The 15,290-nt window shown below is 46.3% G+C and overlaps 1 protein-coding gene across 2 annotated transcripts in view; it reads right to left on the bottom strand.

Annotated features, from left to right (window-relative positions):
- Nucleotides 1-15,290, bottom strand: part of TARS3 (threonyl-tRNA synthetase 3) — a 69,991-nt gene that overhangs the window by 53,802 nt on the left and 899 nt on the right. For both annotated transcript variants that reach the window (XR_003546891.1, XM_027766058.1), the window contains exons 2-4: nucleotides 14,751-14,819; nucleotides 12,172-12,368; nucleotides 5,762-5,885 (exon numbers count right to left, since the gene is read on the bottom strand). Coding sequence is in view for 1 of the 2 variants with exons in the window: in XM_027766058.1 (XP_027621859.1) it covers nucleotides 5,762-5,885; nucleotides 12,172-12,368; nucleotides 14,751-14,777 (348 nt within the window). In the remaining variant the exon portion in view is untranslated. The remainder of the gene's footprint in view (nucleotides 1-5,761; nucleotides 5,886-12,171; nucleotides 12,369-14,750; nucleotides 14,820-15,290) is intronic.

The raw sequence follows: 15,290 nt of genomic DNA, 5'->3' as shown, positions 1-15,290 counted from the left end.
AAAAAAAAAAAAAAAAGATGCTGCAATCCCTTCTTCTCCAGTCTCCTCTTGGGATTTTGGGCACGCACGCACGCGTGCCTGGCAGGAGTTGGGTTGGGACTCAGACCGTAGTTGGGAGTCCCGCAAAGTCCTGCAGGAGTCCAGCAATGGAACTACTGTGCCATCTGCTGGTCCTAAAATCTGGGAGCATTCTAATAGTGTCTGTTTTGTGCTAATGAGCTCTCTGGGGGCTAGGAGTCCCTAGGTAGCTTCTGATGGGGCTGATGGCAGAACAAAGGCAGGATTAGCAAATCGGGATTTTCAGCCATTCCATCCCCTCACCTCCAGGGAGGAGAGAGGGGCTGAAGATTGAGCTAATCATCCATGGCAAGTGATTTCATGCCTTTGAAATGAAACCTCCATAAAAACCTACAAATATGGGTTTCAGAGAGCTTCCGGTTGGTAAGGACATCAAGGGGGGCCAGGAAGGGATGTACCCAAAGAGGGATGGAAGCTCCAAGCCCCTTCCCACCAACCTCATCCTAAGCATCTTTCCCTTGTGGCACTTCCATCCCAGATGTTATAATATCCTTTATAATAAATCACTAAATGTAATACACATGTAAATATAATCCTTCCTGGATTTTGTAAGCTATTCTGTGGCAACTCCTGATTTTCACTTTTTTATGAAAGAGAAAGAACATACCCTCGATGAGGTCTCCCTACACCATGACCCCCTTTCCCCAGCCCTCCTGTTCTTTAGGATCTTGGGCTCACAGTGTGTTTTTGGGCCCACCAGGGACCCAATCCTGCAGCGGCCTCTCCAGCACCACCGTCTGGCATGCCACGAACTGCACACCTGGGACGGGCCAACTCCTCACTTAACCAGTAGGAAGGATGGGATGTCCAGACTTGAGACTGATACCTAAAGTGGGACTGGACCCTCATCCCGTGAGAGCTGAACTAACTCTGGACAGACAGTGTCAGAACTGAATTGAATCTAACTGTTAGACAGCTCGTTGGTGTCTGGGGCATTAGAGACGTGGTTGTTGGTATGGGATAAAGCACACATTTGAGGTCAGAAGTGTTGCATGGTTGAGAGTAAACCAGGTTCAGGGCCAGTAGCTGGCATGGTAGTTAAGGTATTGGATCCTACATGGTTGACTCTTTGGTTCAAATCCTGGACCTAGTGGCTTAAAAATCATGCCGGGCAGGTCCAACAGGTGGCATAGTGGTTAAGGTACTAACTTTCACATGGCTGACTGTTGTTTGAGTCCCAGACCCGGTGGCTTAAAACTCATGCCGGGCGTGTGTGCATGCGTGCCCAAGAGCCCGAGAGGAGAATGGAGGAGAAGGGATTGTGGCGTGCCCATCCTCCCTGGGGGGTGATTTCTCGCTTTCTGTCTCTATGTCTCTCTCTGTCTGTCTGGCGAGCGCACGCGCCCTACAGTGAAAATCTCTCTCTCAAAAAAAAAAAAAAATCATGCCGGGCAGGTCCAACAGGTGGCATAGTGGTTAAGGTACTAACTTTCACATGGCTGACTGTTGTTTGAGTCTAGACCTGCAGCTTGAAACTCCCTCCAGGCACAGGTGCATGCCTGCCCAAAATCCTGGGAAGAAAATGGAGAAGGGATTGCACTGTGGCCATCCTCCTGGGAGACGATTTCTTGCTTTCTGTCTCACTGTCTCTCTGGCAAGTGCATGCTCTCTATTGCAAAAATCTCTCTCCAAAAAAGAGAAAAAAATCACACAGGCACATGTGCATGCATGTCCAAAATCCCGAAAGGAGAGTGGAAGAGAAGGGGAGGTGGCATGGTCATCCTCCTGTGAGGGAGATTTCTCATTTTCTCCCTCTCTGTCTCTTTCTTGCACATGCACTAAGTCAGCATCCAGTGGTGTTACCTGTCTTCAATGAACATATCATAATAAAATCCATTTTCAATGGGTGGCCCATAGCACAAGTGGCCTCCATAGTAAAGTTCCATGGCCTCCCCAAGGATGTGAGCACTGGAGTGCCAGTACACCTGCACGGCATGGGACAGAAAGGCCATGAGTCAGCAGAATCACGTCATGGGAAATTAGCAGGAACATTGCATGAGTCAGCAAGGTTCAACCGAAGGGTACAAAGGCGAAGACACAAGGGCAGCTTCGACTCGAAATGAAACTCTTCACTGCCCGCTTAGGAGAGAGTGTCATCTGACCTCTCCCTGACATTCCACCAGAGCCCTCGCTCAGCTCTAGGGTAAAGAACCCTGTGCAGAGCTGTGGCTAATGCATGGTTACTACCTCATTTCCTTCCAAGACCATCAACTCAGACGACTAAGCAGAGAAGCCACAGTTCAACCTGAATTAGGAGCCAGCAGATGGTGTAGTGGTTGCGTTGCTGGACTCTCAAACGGCCAAGGGTGGTTCGAGTCCCTGACCCAGTGTTTTGAAAATCATATTGGGGACGCGCATGTGCATGTCCAGAATCCCAGGAGGAGAATGGAGGAGAAGGGATTGTAGAGTGGTCATCCCTCCAGGGGGTGATTTCTCACTTTCTCTTTCTCTGCCTCTCCGGGGAGCATACATGCCCTATAGCAAAAAAACAAACAGACAAAACCAAAAAACACACAAAACTCTTTCTCTCAAAAAATGAGAAGAAACCTTAAGTATATAATCATAAGCTGAGAAGGGGACTTAAAAGGAAATGAACAGGGGCCAGCAGGGGGCATGGTGGTTAAAGGCACTGGATTCCCACATGGCTGACCATGGTTCAAATTTTGGACCTGGCCACTTGCTTTCTTGCTCTCCCTTTCTCTCTCTCTCTCTGGTCAAATTAAATAATAATAAAACAAATGAAATTAAATAAATAAATAATTCTTAAAACAAAACAAAACAAAACAAAAAACCCCAGAACTCTGTTATAGACAATAATGAGAAGGCCCTACCTTCATGGGGACACAGGAAGGCCTAGGCTGCATGAACAAAGCCCTTCTAACAAAGGGTTAGAAGGGCTAGAAGAGGACGAACCACACAGGTCTTAGGAAGGAATCTGAATTTTGTTCTAGATGCAATGGGATCCATTAAAGGGGTTGAGGCAGAAATTATTCTGTGAAGATGTAAACTTTAAAGCATAATTCTGGGGCTGGCAGATAGTGTATTTATTTATTATTTAATTTGACCAAAGAGAGACAGAGAGAGAAAATGAGAAAGCAAGCTGCCAGGTCTTGGACTTGAACCGTGGTTGGCCATGTGGGAGTCCAGTGCCCTTAACAACCATGCCACCTGCCGCTCCCCCTATCACTTTTTAATTTTTTCTGGAGAGGTTTTTGCTATAGGGTGCATGTGCTTACCAGAAAGACAGAGAGATAGAGAGATAGAAAGCGAGAAATCACCCCCCATGGGGGGATGGCCATGCCGCAATCCCCACTCCTTCATTCTCCTCTTAAGATCTTGGGCACGCATGCACATGCACCCAGCGTGAGTCCAAGCCACCAGGTCCGGGACTCGAACTGTGGTTGACTACATGGGAGTCCAGTGACATAGCCATTACGCTAACTGCTGGTTGCCCCATCACTTTTAAACAGGGTTTTTATCAACACTATATTGTTTAGCTATTTACTGGTTATAAGTTGCATATTTTGAACAGAAATTATAGGTCCTATAATTTGAAGAAATTAAGAAATTTAGCATAAACTTTATCATTAATATAACCTAAGTTAACCATACATTAGGTTTTGTAAAGATAATGAACCCCTTGAAAGGATACTGCCAAGTGAACATAATCATATATATGAAAGACCTATAGAAAATGTGATATTTATTTTATAGGAAATTATGGGCTAGCCCATATGGCCAACCATGCTGTTCGAATCCTGGACCTAGCAGCTTGAGAAAAATGCTGGGTGCATGTACATGTACGCCCAAAATCCCATATCCCAAGATGACAATGAAGGAGAAGGGATGGCGATATGACCATGCCCCATTGGGGGTTGCTTTCTTACTTTTTAATCTCTCTCTCTCAGAGAGCATCCACCCTCTCTGACAATTATTTTAAAACTAATTTTTGATATAGACTGTGTACACCCACTGGAGAGACAGAGAGAAACAAAGAGACAGAAAGCGAGAAATCACCCCCCAGAGGGGATGGCCACACCGCAATCCCTTCTCCTCCATTCTCCTCTCGGGATCTTGGGCACGCATGCACGCGCGCCTGGCATGAGTTTAAGCCACTGGGTCTGGGACTCGAACTGTGGTCAACTACATGGGAGTCTCGCGACATAGCCATTACACCATCTGTTGGTCCCACCCCCGGTGTGAGTTTTAAGTCACAGGCTTGGGGACTCGAATCGTCGTCAATTACATGAGAGTCCAATGATGTAACAATTTCACTACCTGACATATTTTTTGAAAAGAAAAAACATTACATTAACAAGTAATTAAAGGATATTTGAATTTTGATAATTACCAACTCTCTTTATATATATATTAAATAGTGAGGTAGATTGGACCAGGTGGTATTGAAACTGGACCACGGAGAACAATCCTAAGGCCGGTCCCAGGGCCTCCGTCAGCCTGTCCAGCACATGTGTAATCCTGTGATCTGGGCCAGCAGAGACTGGGGGGTGGATAATGGCGTGGAAGCCATGTTGGGGCTGCCTGTCTCGATCTCTGTCTCTCATGGGAGAACTAAATAAACAAACAGGTGCTATGAGAGGTAAGGTACTAGTCTCCCACATGGCCGACCACGGTCCGAGTCCTGGACCTGGTGGCTTTACAATCATGCCAGGCACACGTGTGTGTGTATGCCCAAAATCCCAGGAGGAAAATGGAGGAGAAGGGACTGTGGCTTGGATATCCTCCCGGAATGTGATTTCTCACTTTTCCACTCACTGTCTCTCATTGTCTCTCTCCAGCAAATGCATGCTCCCTGTGGCAAAATCCTTAATGAATAAGTAAATAAATAATTATAAGGTAGATCCATTTTAAGAGAGGGCTAATAACTCATTTCAAATACACATTAATTTATTAACTAAAGCATTCTAACTTAAGAAAACAGTTCTTTTTTTTTTTTTTTTTGGAGAGGTTTTTGCTATAGGGCGCGTGCGCTCACCACACAGACAGAGAGAGAGACAGAAAGCAAGAAATCAGCCCCCAGGGGGGATGGCCACGCCGCAATCCCTTCTCCTCCATTCTCCTCTCGGGATCTTGGGCACACACGCACACGCGCCCGGCGTGAGTTCTAAGCCACCGTGTCTGGGACGCGAACCACGGTCGACCACGTGGGAGTCCAGCGACATAGCCATTACGCTAACTGCTGGTCCCAGGAAGCAGTTCTTTCAACAAATGATAAATATGAGTTACTTAGAAAATGAACATATATGAATACATTGTCATTCCACAAGTATCTGTCCAATATTTATTTTATTTATTTGTTTTATAGGGGAGAGATTTTTGCTATAAGGTGTACACTCACTGGAGAGACAGGGAGAAACGGAGAGAGAGAAAGTGAGAAATCATCTCCCAGCGGAATGGCCACGCTGCAATCCCTTCTCCTCTCTTCTCCTCTCATGCACACACATGTTCCCAGTATGTTTCAAGCTGCTGGGTCCGAGACTTGAACTGCAGTCAGCCATGGGGGAGTCCAGTGCCTTAACCACCTGCTAGTCTCTGTCCAACATTTATTTTAAATTTCAGGCCAACAAACGCATTACTCTTGACTTTCTCATGTGGTTTCTTACATAACGTAGCTAACAACAAAAATGCCCAAAGTCCAATTGGTTGGTTTTTAAATACTTACAGCTTGGGCTTCCTCATCATCAAATGTAAGCAGCTCCAGGGAGGAATTCCCTTCCAACGGGCGGTCCAGGTCCCAGAGTTGACCATTTACTTTGGCAATGACTGTGTTTTCTGCCAGTTCTTGACTAGAAGAGAAAAGCACTTGGGAGTTAACCTTCTCACGTGCAACAGTGACTCACTAAAGCAGAAATATTAATTTCTCGTGTTTTTTTTTTTTTTTAAGTAAATTGAAAGTACGAAGATAAACTAATACAATAGGCATCTTAAATTTTGGAGTTTTGTTTTTCTTTCAGGGGGAGGTGGAGAGATGTTTACTATTGGGTGTGTGCACTCACCAGAGATAAAGAGAAAGTGAAAAATCACCCCTGGGGGCTTGGCCACACCACAATTCCTCCTCCTCCATTCTCCTCTTGGGATTTTGGGCATACATGCACATGCACCCAGTGTGAGTTTCAAGCCACTGGGTCTGGGACTTGAACTGCAGTCAGCCATGTGGGAGTTTAGCACCTTAACAACTATGCCACATGCTGGTCCCAGCATTTTAAATTTTGTAAAATTTAGTTTAAGTACAGAAGTAATATACATGCACTGGGGAAAGAAGGAAAAAAAAAACCCTAGAAAACAGAGAAAGTCCAAAGAATAAGATACAAATTACACGCAGGGACCAGTAGGTGGCATGGAGGTTAAGCTGGATCCCAAACGGCATACTTTATGGTTTGAGTCCCGGATCTGGTGGCTTAAGAATCACATCATGGGGACCAGCAGTTGGCGTAATGGCTATGTCGCTGGACTCGCATGTAGTTGACCGCAGTTCGCGTCCCGGACCCGGTGGCTTAAACTCATGCCGGGCGCGTGTGTGTACGTGCTCAAACTCCCAAGAGGAGAATGGAGGAGAAGGGATTGCGGCATGGCAGTCCCCTCCTGGGAGATGATTTCTTGCTTTCTGTCTCTGTCTCTCTCTTTCTGGTGAGCGCATGCACCCTATAGCAAAAACCTCTCCAAAAAAAAAATTTGATAGAGGCCATGTATGCTCATGAGGCAGAGACAGAGACAGAGACAGAGAGAGAGAGAGAGAGAGAAAGAGAGAGAGAGACAAACAGAGAGAGAGAGCGGGAAAGTGAGAAAGCAAGTCACCAGATCCAGAACTTGAACCATGGCTGGCCATGTGAGAGTCCAGAGCCTTAACCACCATGCCACCCGCTGGTCCCTACAATGATTCTTTAAGCGAGATTACATTCATGTGGAACTGGTTAGGAATAAGGAGAGCAGAAACCTTCTGGGATTAGCTGTTTCAGGGAGCCATACTGACAAATAAACCAGAAGCCCGGGTTGCAAATACTTGTGATCGACCCTTAAAGGAACCCTCGGTATCTAAGTGGGCCCCGGCAAAAGCCAGGCTGTGCAAACTCTCCGGTCCCCAAGAAGAGACTCTTCTGCAAATCAAATGAAGCTAACGGGAAGTCTGAACTTCCCGAAGAGCAGAATCCGGGCCCACAGAGAACGACAGCCGAGTGCTGCTTCCAGAGAACAAAGGTGTCCAGACAGGCTGACCAACCATGGCCTGCTGCCAGGCTACGGGCCCCTCATCGCTCAGCAGCATCTGAGGCCTTCTGTATATAGCCAGGTTCTCGCTTCTTTTTTTTTTTTTGAGAGGTTTTTGCTATAGGGCACATGCGCTCGCCACACAGACAGAGAGAGACAGAGAGACAGAAAGCGAGAAATCATCCCCAGGGGGGATGGTCACACCGCAATCCCTTCTCCTCCATTCTCCTCTCGGGATCTTGGGCACGCACGCACACACGCCCGGTGTGAGTTTTAAGCCACCGGGTCCGGGACGCGAACCGCGGTCAATTACGTGGGAGTCCAGCGACATAGCCATTACGCTAACTGCTGGTTCCCTTACTTTCTTTTTTTAAAAAAATTACTTAATTTTATTTATTTATTCATTCATTTTAATTTGACCAGAGCAAGAGAGGGAAAGTGAGAAAGCAAGCCACCAGGCCCAAGACTTGAACTGTAGTCGGCCATGTGAGAGTATCTGGCGCTTTAACCCCCATGCCACCTGCTGGTCCGTCTTTTTCTTTTCCCCAAACAGCCCTTTTAATTGTGATGCTCTGTGCGTTACTGTAATCCATGTGAGCAGACATGTCTGTTATTCGGTGGTTGGAAAAGTCATGACACATTCGCTTAGAAAAAAAAAAAAAGTGCAGTGCTCTCTGTGGCTGGAATGCAAGCAGCCGGCCTGATGGGGATGTGCTGCCCTCACCAGGCTTCACGGTGAGACATGGAGAGAGGGGCTGGTGTATCACATACCGAAAGAACGCTCTCAGATGTCTGCTGGTGGGAGGTACAGCCTGTGGCCGACTTCCTGTCGTCCCCTAAAACACTCTGCTTTTCTTCCATGGTCAGGAAGTTTCACCTAACGCATGGCTAGCCAGCAGGAGTTTCCTTCCCATTCTAATTTTTTTATTTTTGAGAGAGAGATCTTTGTTACATGCTGTGTGTGCTCCCTGGAGACAGAGAGACAGAAAGTGAGAAATCACCCCCTTCGGGGATGGCCATGCCCCAAACCTCTCCTCCATTCTCCTCAGGATTTTGGGTATGCACACACACATGCCCAGCGTGAGTTTCAAGCTGCTGGGTCTGGGACTCGAACCGAGGTCAACCACGTGGGAATTCAGTGCCTTAACCACTACACTACCTGCTGGCGCCTGCACTCTCTCTTATAGCTGGGGACGGCTGTGCAATTCAATACGAGCTAATAGAATGTCCGTGGAAATGGAAGTAAGGCACTACAGGGTCCTGGCTTCAAGACATCATAGTTCTTCTTCTTCTTCTTTTTTTTTTCTAGAGGTTTTTGCTATAGGGCACGTGTGCTCGCCTGAAAGACAGAGAGAGACGGAGAGACAGAAAGCAAGAAATCACCCCCCAGGGGGGATGGCCATGCCGCAGTCCCTTCTCCTCCATTCTCCTCTCGGGATCTTGGGCACGCATGTACACGCACCCGGCGAGAGTTTTAAGCCACCGGGTCCGGGACTCAAACCGCGGTCGACTACATGGGAGTCCAGGGATATAGCCATTACACTAACTGCTGGTCCCAAGACATCATAGTTCTTCATCTTCTCTTTCCCCGCCTACTGGCAGGTCCATGGAGGGAACTCAGCCTCCTCTTCTAGATACACATGAGTCCTACCTTAGGGATGGTAGGTGAGCAAAGCGGAAGGATGCTGAGTCTAAGAAGGGCTGCATGGACCACCGATATCCAGCCACCTGGACTGGTCATGTCTATTGGGAGGATGGAACAGTCTTGACGCATTTTTGCACAGAACAACATAGAAACATACATCATGGTTTTTCTGACAACCCAATAGATTGCTATGTGAGAAAATTTCATACCTACCTTATTTAAGCAACTGTCCTTAGGATCGCCACTGCAATCAGCCTAATTCATGTGTCTTTAAGAATTATTTAATTTGGGGACCAGCAGTTGGCATAATGGCTATGTTCCTGGAATCCCATGTAATCAACCGCAGTTCGAGTCCTGGACCCGGTGGCTTAAAACTCACACCGAGCACGTGTGTGTGCATGCCCAAGATCTCAAGAGGAGAATGGAGGAGAAGGGACTGTGGCGTGGCCATCCCCCCGGCGGGTGATTTCTCGCTTTCTGTCTCTCTGTCTCTCTCTGTCTGGTGAGCGCATGTGCCCTATGGCAAAAACCTCTCCAAAAAAAATTATTTAATTTTATTTATTATTATTATTTTAAATTTTCTATAGGGCAGTTGTGCTTACCAGGGAGAGAGAGAGAGAAAGCTGCTAGGTCCGGGACTTGAACCATGCTTGATCATGTGGAAGTCCAGTGCTTTAACCACCACACTACCTGCTGGCCCCAAGTCAGCAGTTTTTAAGCTCTTGAAGTCCCTGGAGGGCTCATAAAAAATACAGATAGCTGACTGACTCAGGAGGTTTGAAATGGGGTCCAAGATTTTACTTTTCTCACAAGTTTCCAAGAGATGTCGATAGTCTGGAGATTGCATTTAGAAAATGACTGACCTGGGATCAGCAGGTGGCATAGTGGTTAAGGCACTGGACACTCCCACATGGCCAACCAGGTTCGAGTCCTGGACCTGGTGGCTTGCTTTCTCACTTTCCCTTTCTCTCTCTCTCTTTCTCTGTGTCTCTCTGGTCAAATTTAAAATAAATGAATCAAAATAAAAAATCCTTTAAAAACAACAACAAAAAAGAAAACTTCTGACCTAACATATCTAATATGCAACTTGACTCTCCAGGGGAAAATAAATGTATTTGTGTCTTAAAATCCTTTTTCCCTTTGCACTTCGGCTCTCCTGTAACCATGGTAACAGGTTGGGCGGGCCTTTAGGCATATGTGTTATGACAGGGTGAAACTGAAATACAATCCTAGCCATGGTTTTCAAAGGCAATCTGAGGATTTTAATTGCTGAAACAGTTTGTCTTAAAAAAATTAAAATGTATTAAATGGCAGTTTTGAGCTACAGTGTCCATATTAATTGTACTCAAGGCTAGGAATTAACCTTAGTCAAAAGAATATAATTTCACTATCTGCTTTTTTTTTTTTTTTTGAGAGGTTTTTGCTATAGGGCGCGTGTGCTCGCCAGACAGACAGAGAGAGAGACACAGAAAGCGAGAAATCACACCCACGGGGGATGGCCATGCCGCAATCCCTTCTGCTCCATTCTCCTCTCAGGATCTTGGGCATGCACGCACACGCGCCTGGTGTGAGTTTTAAGCCACTGGGTCTGGGACGCGAACCGCGGTCGACTACGTGGGAGTCCAGCGACATAGCCGTTACGCTAACTGCTGGTCCCTCTACTTTTTAGAAAGGTCAAAATACAATTCCAGGACTGATAATAGCTGTCACACAAACATCTGCAACCTATAACTAAGAGACCTGTAAAAACTCGTGGAGGGTCAACGGATGGCACAGAGGTTAAGGTGGCTTGATCCCACACAGCTGACTACATGGTTTGAATCCCAGACCCGGTGGCTTGAAAATCATGCCAGGCATGCATACCCAAAGTCCAGAGAGGAGAACAGAGAAGGGTTGCAGCATGGCCATCTCTGCTGGAGGAAGTAGTTTCTAATTTTCTCTCTCTTTCTCATTGTCCAGTGCAGGTGCCCTACAGTAAACTAACAAAACAAAACAAAATAAAACTTACAGAAATCACTTGATTAATGAATAAAATGCTCTGTCAAGATTATAGATTTTTTTTCCTCTCCCCCCCCACTTTTTTTTTAAGATTTTTGCCAAAAGGTACATGTGTTTGCCAGAGAGACAGAGACAGTGATAGGCAAAGTGAGAAATCACCCCCCAGAGGGTATGGCCACACCACAATCCCTTCTCCTCCATTCTCCTGGGATTTGGGGCATGCACACACATGTGCTCAGTGTGAATTTCAAGCCGTCATGTCCAGTTCATGAACTACAGTCAGCCATGTGGGAGTTCAATGCCTTAACCACCACGCCACCTGCTGGTCCCTCTACTATGTGGTTTTATTAGAACTTTATAATATGTAGGGTCAGCAGGTGGTGTGGTGGTTAAGGCTCTGGACTCCCACATGGCCAACCTCTGTTTGAGTCCCAGACCTGGCAGCTTACTTTCTTACTCTCCTTCTTTCTCTTTGGTCAAACTGAAGAACAATAAAAAATAGATGAAGATAAATAAACAGTTCTTTAAAAGAAAAAAAAAGAACTTTATAATATGGATCTTTTATAGAGACACTGTGATCAATCATTTATTTAAATAAGGAGTTTTAGTGCCGGCAGGTGGCATGGTGGTTGGGGTGTTGTACTCCCACGTGGCAGACCATGGTTTGGGTCCTGGAACTGGTGGCTAGCTTTCTCACTTTCTCCCTTTTTGTTTCTCTCTCTTTGGACAAGTTAAAATAAATAAATAAATAAAGATAGAAATAAGGGGAACCAGCAGTTAGCGTAATGGCTGTGTCGCTGGACTCCCATGTAGTCGACCGCGGTTCACGTCCCGGACCTGGTGGCTTAAAACTCACACCGGGCGCGTGTGCTTGCGTGCCCAAAATCCCAAGAGGAGAATGGAGGAGAAGGGATTGCGGCGTGACCATCCCCTCTGGGGGGTGATTTCTCGCTTTCTGTCTCTACGTCTCTCTCTGTCTGGCGAACGCACGTGCCCTATAGCAAAAACCTCTCCAAAAAAAAGAAAGATAGAAATAAGTAAATAATTCTTTAAAAAAAAACAAAAACAAAAACAGAATTTTAGAAGCCAAAAGGCCAAAAAAAAAAAATTTAACATATGCAACTGAATAAGAAAACAAGGATCTTTTCTTACTCAGTCCCGAATGGAACATTTCCACCAGACTCTGGTAATAATTACTAATACTAAATATCTGAACTATGGATTACCTCACTCCAGCGGCCACCTGATACGGCGTTGTTTTCCAGGCTTCCCCTCCCACTGTCTTCCCATCGGCCATTCTTACTGTGATCGCATGGCCTACAGCCTCCTTTGCTTCATAACTGGCCCGTGAAAGCTGACGATCTTCTTTCAGCGTTTCGAAAAGCTTTAATCTTTCTTTTATGAAATTCGGTTGAAGTTTCACCTGCAAATCATTAGCATTCAGTGAGACTAAGACGGGGTCTGCTTTTGGTTAGCTGCTCAGCTCTAAAGCAGTCCCACCTCGCCGCGGCCCTCTCAGCCATGGAAGGTCTAGTCCCTATGGCTCTATCTCACCTCTCTCCATGAACTCTTTTTTTCTTTCTTTCTTTTTAAAAATTATTTATTTATTTTATTTGAGAGGTTTTTGCTATAGGGCGCATACACTCACCAGACAGACAGAGACAGAGAGACAGAAAGCAAGCAATCATCCCCCAGGGGGGATGGCCATGCTGCAATCCCTTCTCCTCCATTCTCCTCTCGGGATCTTGGGCACGCATACACACGCGCCCGGCGTGAGTTTAAGCCACCAGGTCCGGGACTTGAACCACAGTCGACTACATGGGAGTCCAGTGGCATAACCATTACGCTAACTGCTGGTCCCTTTTTGTTAGAATATTTTTGCCATAGGGCACGTGTACTCACTGGAGACAGACAGAAGACCAAATCTGTCTGGCTGAGGAGTTCAAACAAAGGCAAGAGAAACAACTAGAAAACAAAGCACGATGGAACATAAACAAGCGCTTGGGACCAGCAGATGGCATAATGCTTACGTCGCTGGACTCCCACGTAGTTGACCATGGTTCAAGTCCTGGACCCGGCGGCTTAAAACTCATACTGGGCATGTGCGTGTGCATGCCCAAAATCCCAAGAAGAGAACGGAGGAGAAGGGACTGCAGCATGGCTATCCCCCCTCGGGGGTGATTTCTCCCTGTCTGTTTCTGACTGTTTCTCCATGAGCACACGTGCCCTATAATAAAAATCTCTCTAAAGAAAAAAAAAAAACAAATGCTATGTGGTATGTATGATTCTGTACACATATTGGAAAGGGAGATGGTCATGGGAGGGGCAGGTGGAGGAGGTGGGCTTTGAGTTGAACCCTTAGAGCTAAAGAGGAGTCAGAGGGGCCTGCGGTGGCATGGTGTTTAACACAGCTGCATTCTCACAGAGCTGATGGCATTGTTCGAGTCCTGGACCCGACAGCTGGAAAAACACACGCCAGGCACGTGTACGTGCGCCCAAAATCCCAAGAAGAGAATGGACAAGGGACTACAGTGTGGCTGTCTCCCCTGGGGGGTTGCCTTCTTACGTTCCCTCTCTGTCTGCTGCTCTCTGGCAAGTGCACGTGTCCTATGGCAAAAATCTAAAAAGACCCAAAAAAAAAAAAAAGACTAAAGAACACTTTAAATACATCTGTGTGGGTAGCTCCTCTCTAAGTTAAGATATCTTCTAGCTTAGGCTTCCAAAGTTTTAAATATACTAATGTACTCCAAATAATAATTTAATAAGCAATCGTATCTTTTTGGTTTTTGTGTTTTTAAAGGTTTTTTTTTTTTTTGTGTGTGTGTGTGTGTGTGTGTTTTAAGATTTTTGTTATAGGGTGTGTATGTTCCCCACAGAGACAGAAAGCCAGTAATCGCCCCCTGGGAGGACAGCTACAATGCAATCCCTTCGACTCCATTTGCCTCTCGGGATCTTGAGCATGCACACAAACATGCCCGGCATGAGTTTTAAGCTGCTGGGTCTGGGACTTGAACTGTAGTTGACTACCTGGGAGTCCAGCAATGTAACCATTGTATCTGGCGGTCCTAGCAATTACGATTTTTATTTTAAATTCTGGTTAATTCATTATGGGGTTGTCGGAAAAGTCAAGACGTCATTTTTCTATGCAAAAATGTGTCTCGACTTTTCCGACAACCCAAAATAAATATGTGTTTAAAGTCACAGGTAGTGGGACCAGCAGATGGCGTAATTGTATCGCAGGATTCCCAGGTAGTCAGCCACAGTTTGAGTCCCTCACCCGGTGGCTTAACACTCATGCCGGGAGCTTGTACATGCGTGCCCAAGATCCCGAGAGGAGAATGGAGGAGAAGGGACTGCAGTGTGGCCATACGCTGGGTGTGTGAGTGTGTGTGTGTGGGGGATTTCTTTTCTGTTTCTCTATCTATCCAATGTCTATATTGCATGTGCCCTATAGTAAAAATCCCTCTCTGAAAAAAAAAAAAAAAAAGGAACCAGCAGTTAGTGTAATGGCTATGTCGCTGGACTCCCACGTAGTTGACCGTGGTTCGCGTCTCGGACCCGGTGGCTTAAATCTCACGCCGGGCGTGTGTGCGTGCGTGCCCAAGATCCCGAGAGGAGAATGGAGGAGAAGGGATTGCGGCGTGACCATCCCCCCTGGGGGGTGATTTCTCGCTTTCTGTCTCTATGTCTCTGTCTGTCTGGCGAGCGCACGCGCCCTATAGCGAAAACCTCTCAAAAAAAAAAAAAAAAAGTCACAGGTAGTATATTAGATTTCCATAGCAACTATTTTATAAGATTTCTTTACCTCGTTGTCGGGCCTGCTTTCCTTCATTTTCTTTTTAGTGTCTTTTTCTTGACTTTGCCCAGGAGGAGGCTGAAAAGTAAATTAGAAACAGCTCAGGAAAGAAAGAGCAATACACCTGAATCCTGCAGGAGGGGACAAGCCAGTGGGCTGCGAGGACCACACACTTACAGCTGCAAAGCTGGCTCTCGAAACCGCCGCCCACAACCCTCTGTGGGCAAGTCACTTTGAATTCAGTCCTTCTGCACACTTGCCATTCTTGCTAAGCACATCTAATATATTTTTCTGTTTAAAATTGCCACCACCACCAGCCCACACCCCCCAGGCCAGCAGGTGAGGTGGTGGTTAGGGCACTGGATTCCCACATGGTTGACTGCAGTTCAAGTCCCAGACCTGGCAGCTTGCTTTCTCTTTCTCTCTCTCTCTCCCTTTCTCTGGTGAAGACACATGCCCTATAGCAAATTAAAAATAATAATAAATAATAGCACCAGCAGTTAGCGTAATGGCTATGTCGCTGGACTCCCACGTAGTCGACCACGCTTC

Source organism: Tupaia chinensis, unplaced genomic scaffold (assembly GCF_000334495.1).
Source record: "Tupaia chinensis unplaced genomic scaffold, TupChi_1.0 Scaffold140464_1, whole genome shotgun sequence".
In the NCBI taxonomy this organism is placed as follows: domain Eukaryota; kingdom Metazoa; phylum Chordata; class Mammalia; order Scandentia; family Tupaiidae; genus Tupaia; species Tupaia belangeri.
Note: the sequence above shows the minus strand (reverse complement) of the source record. Positions and strands in the feature narration are given on the sequence as shown.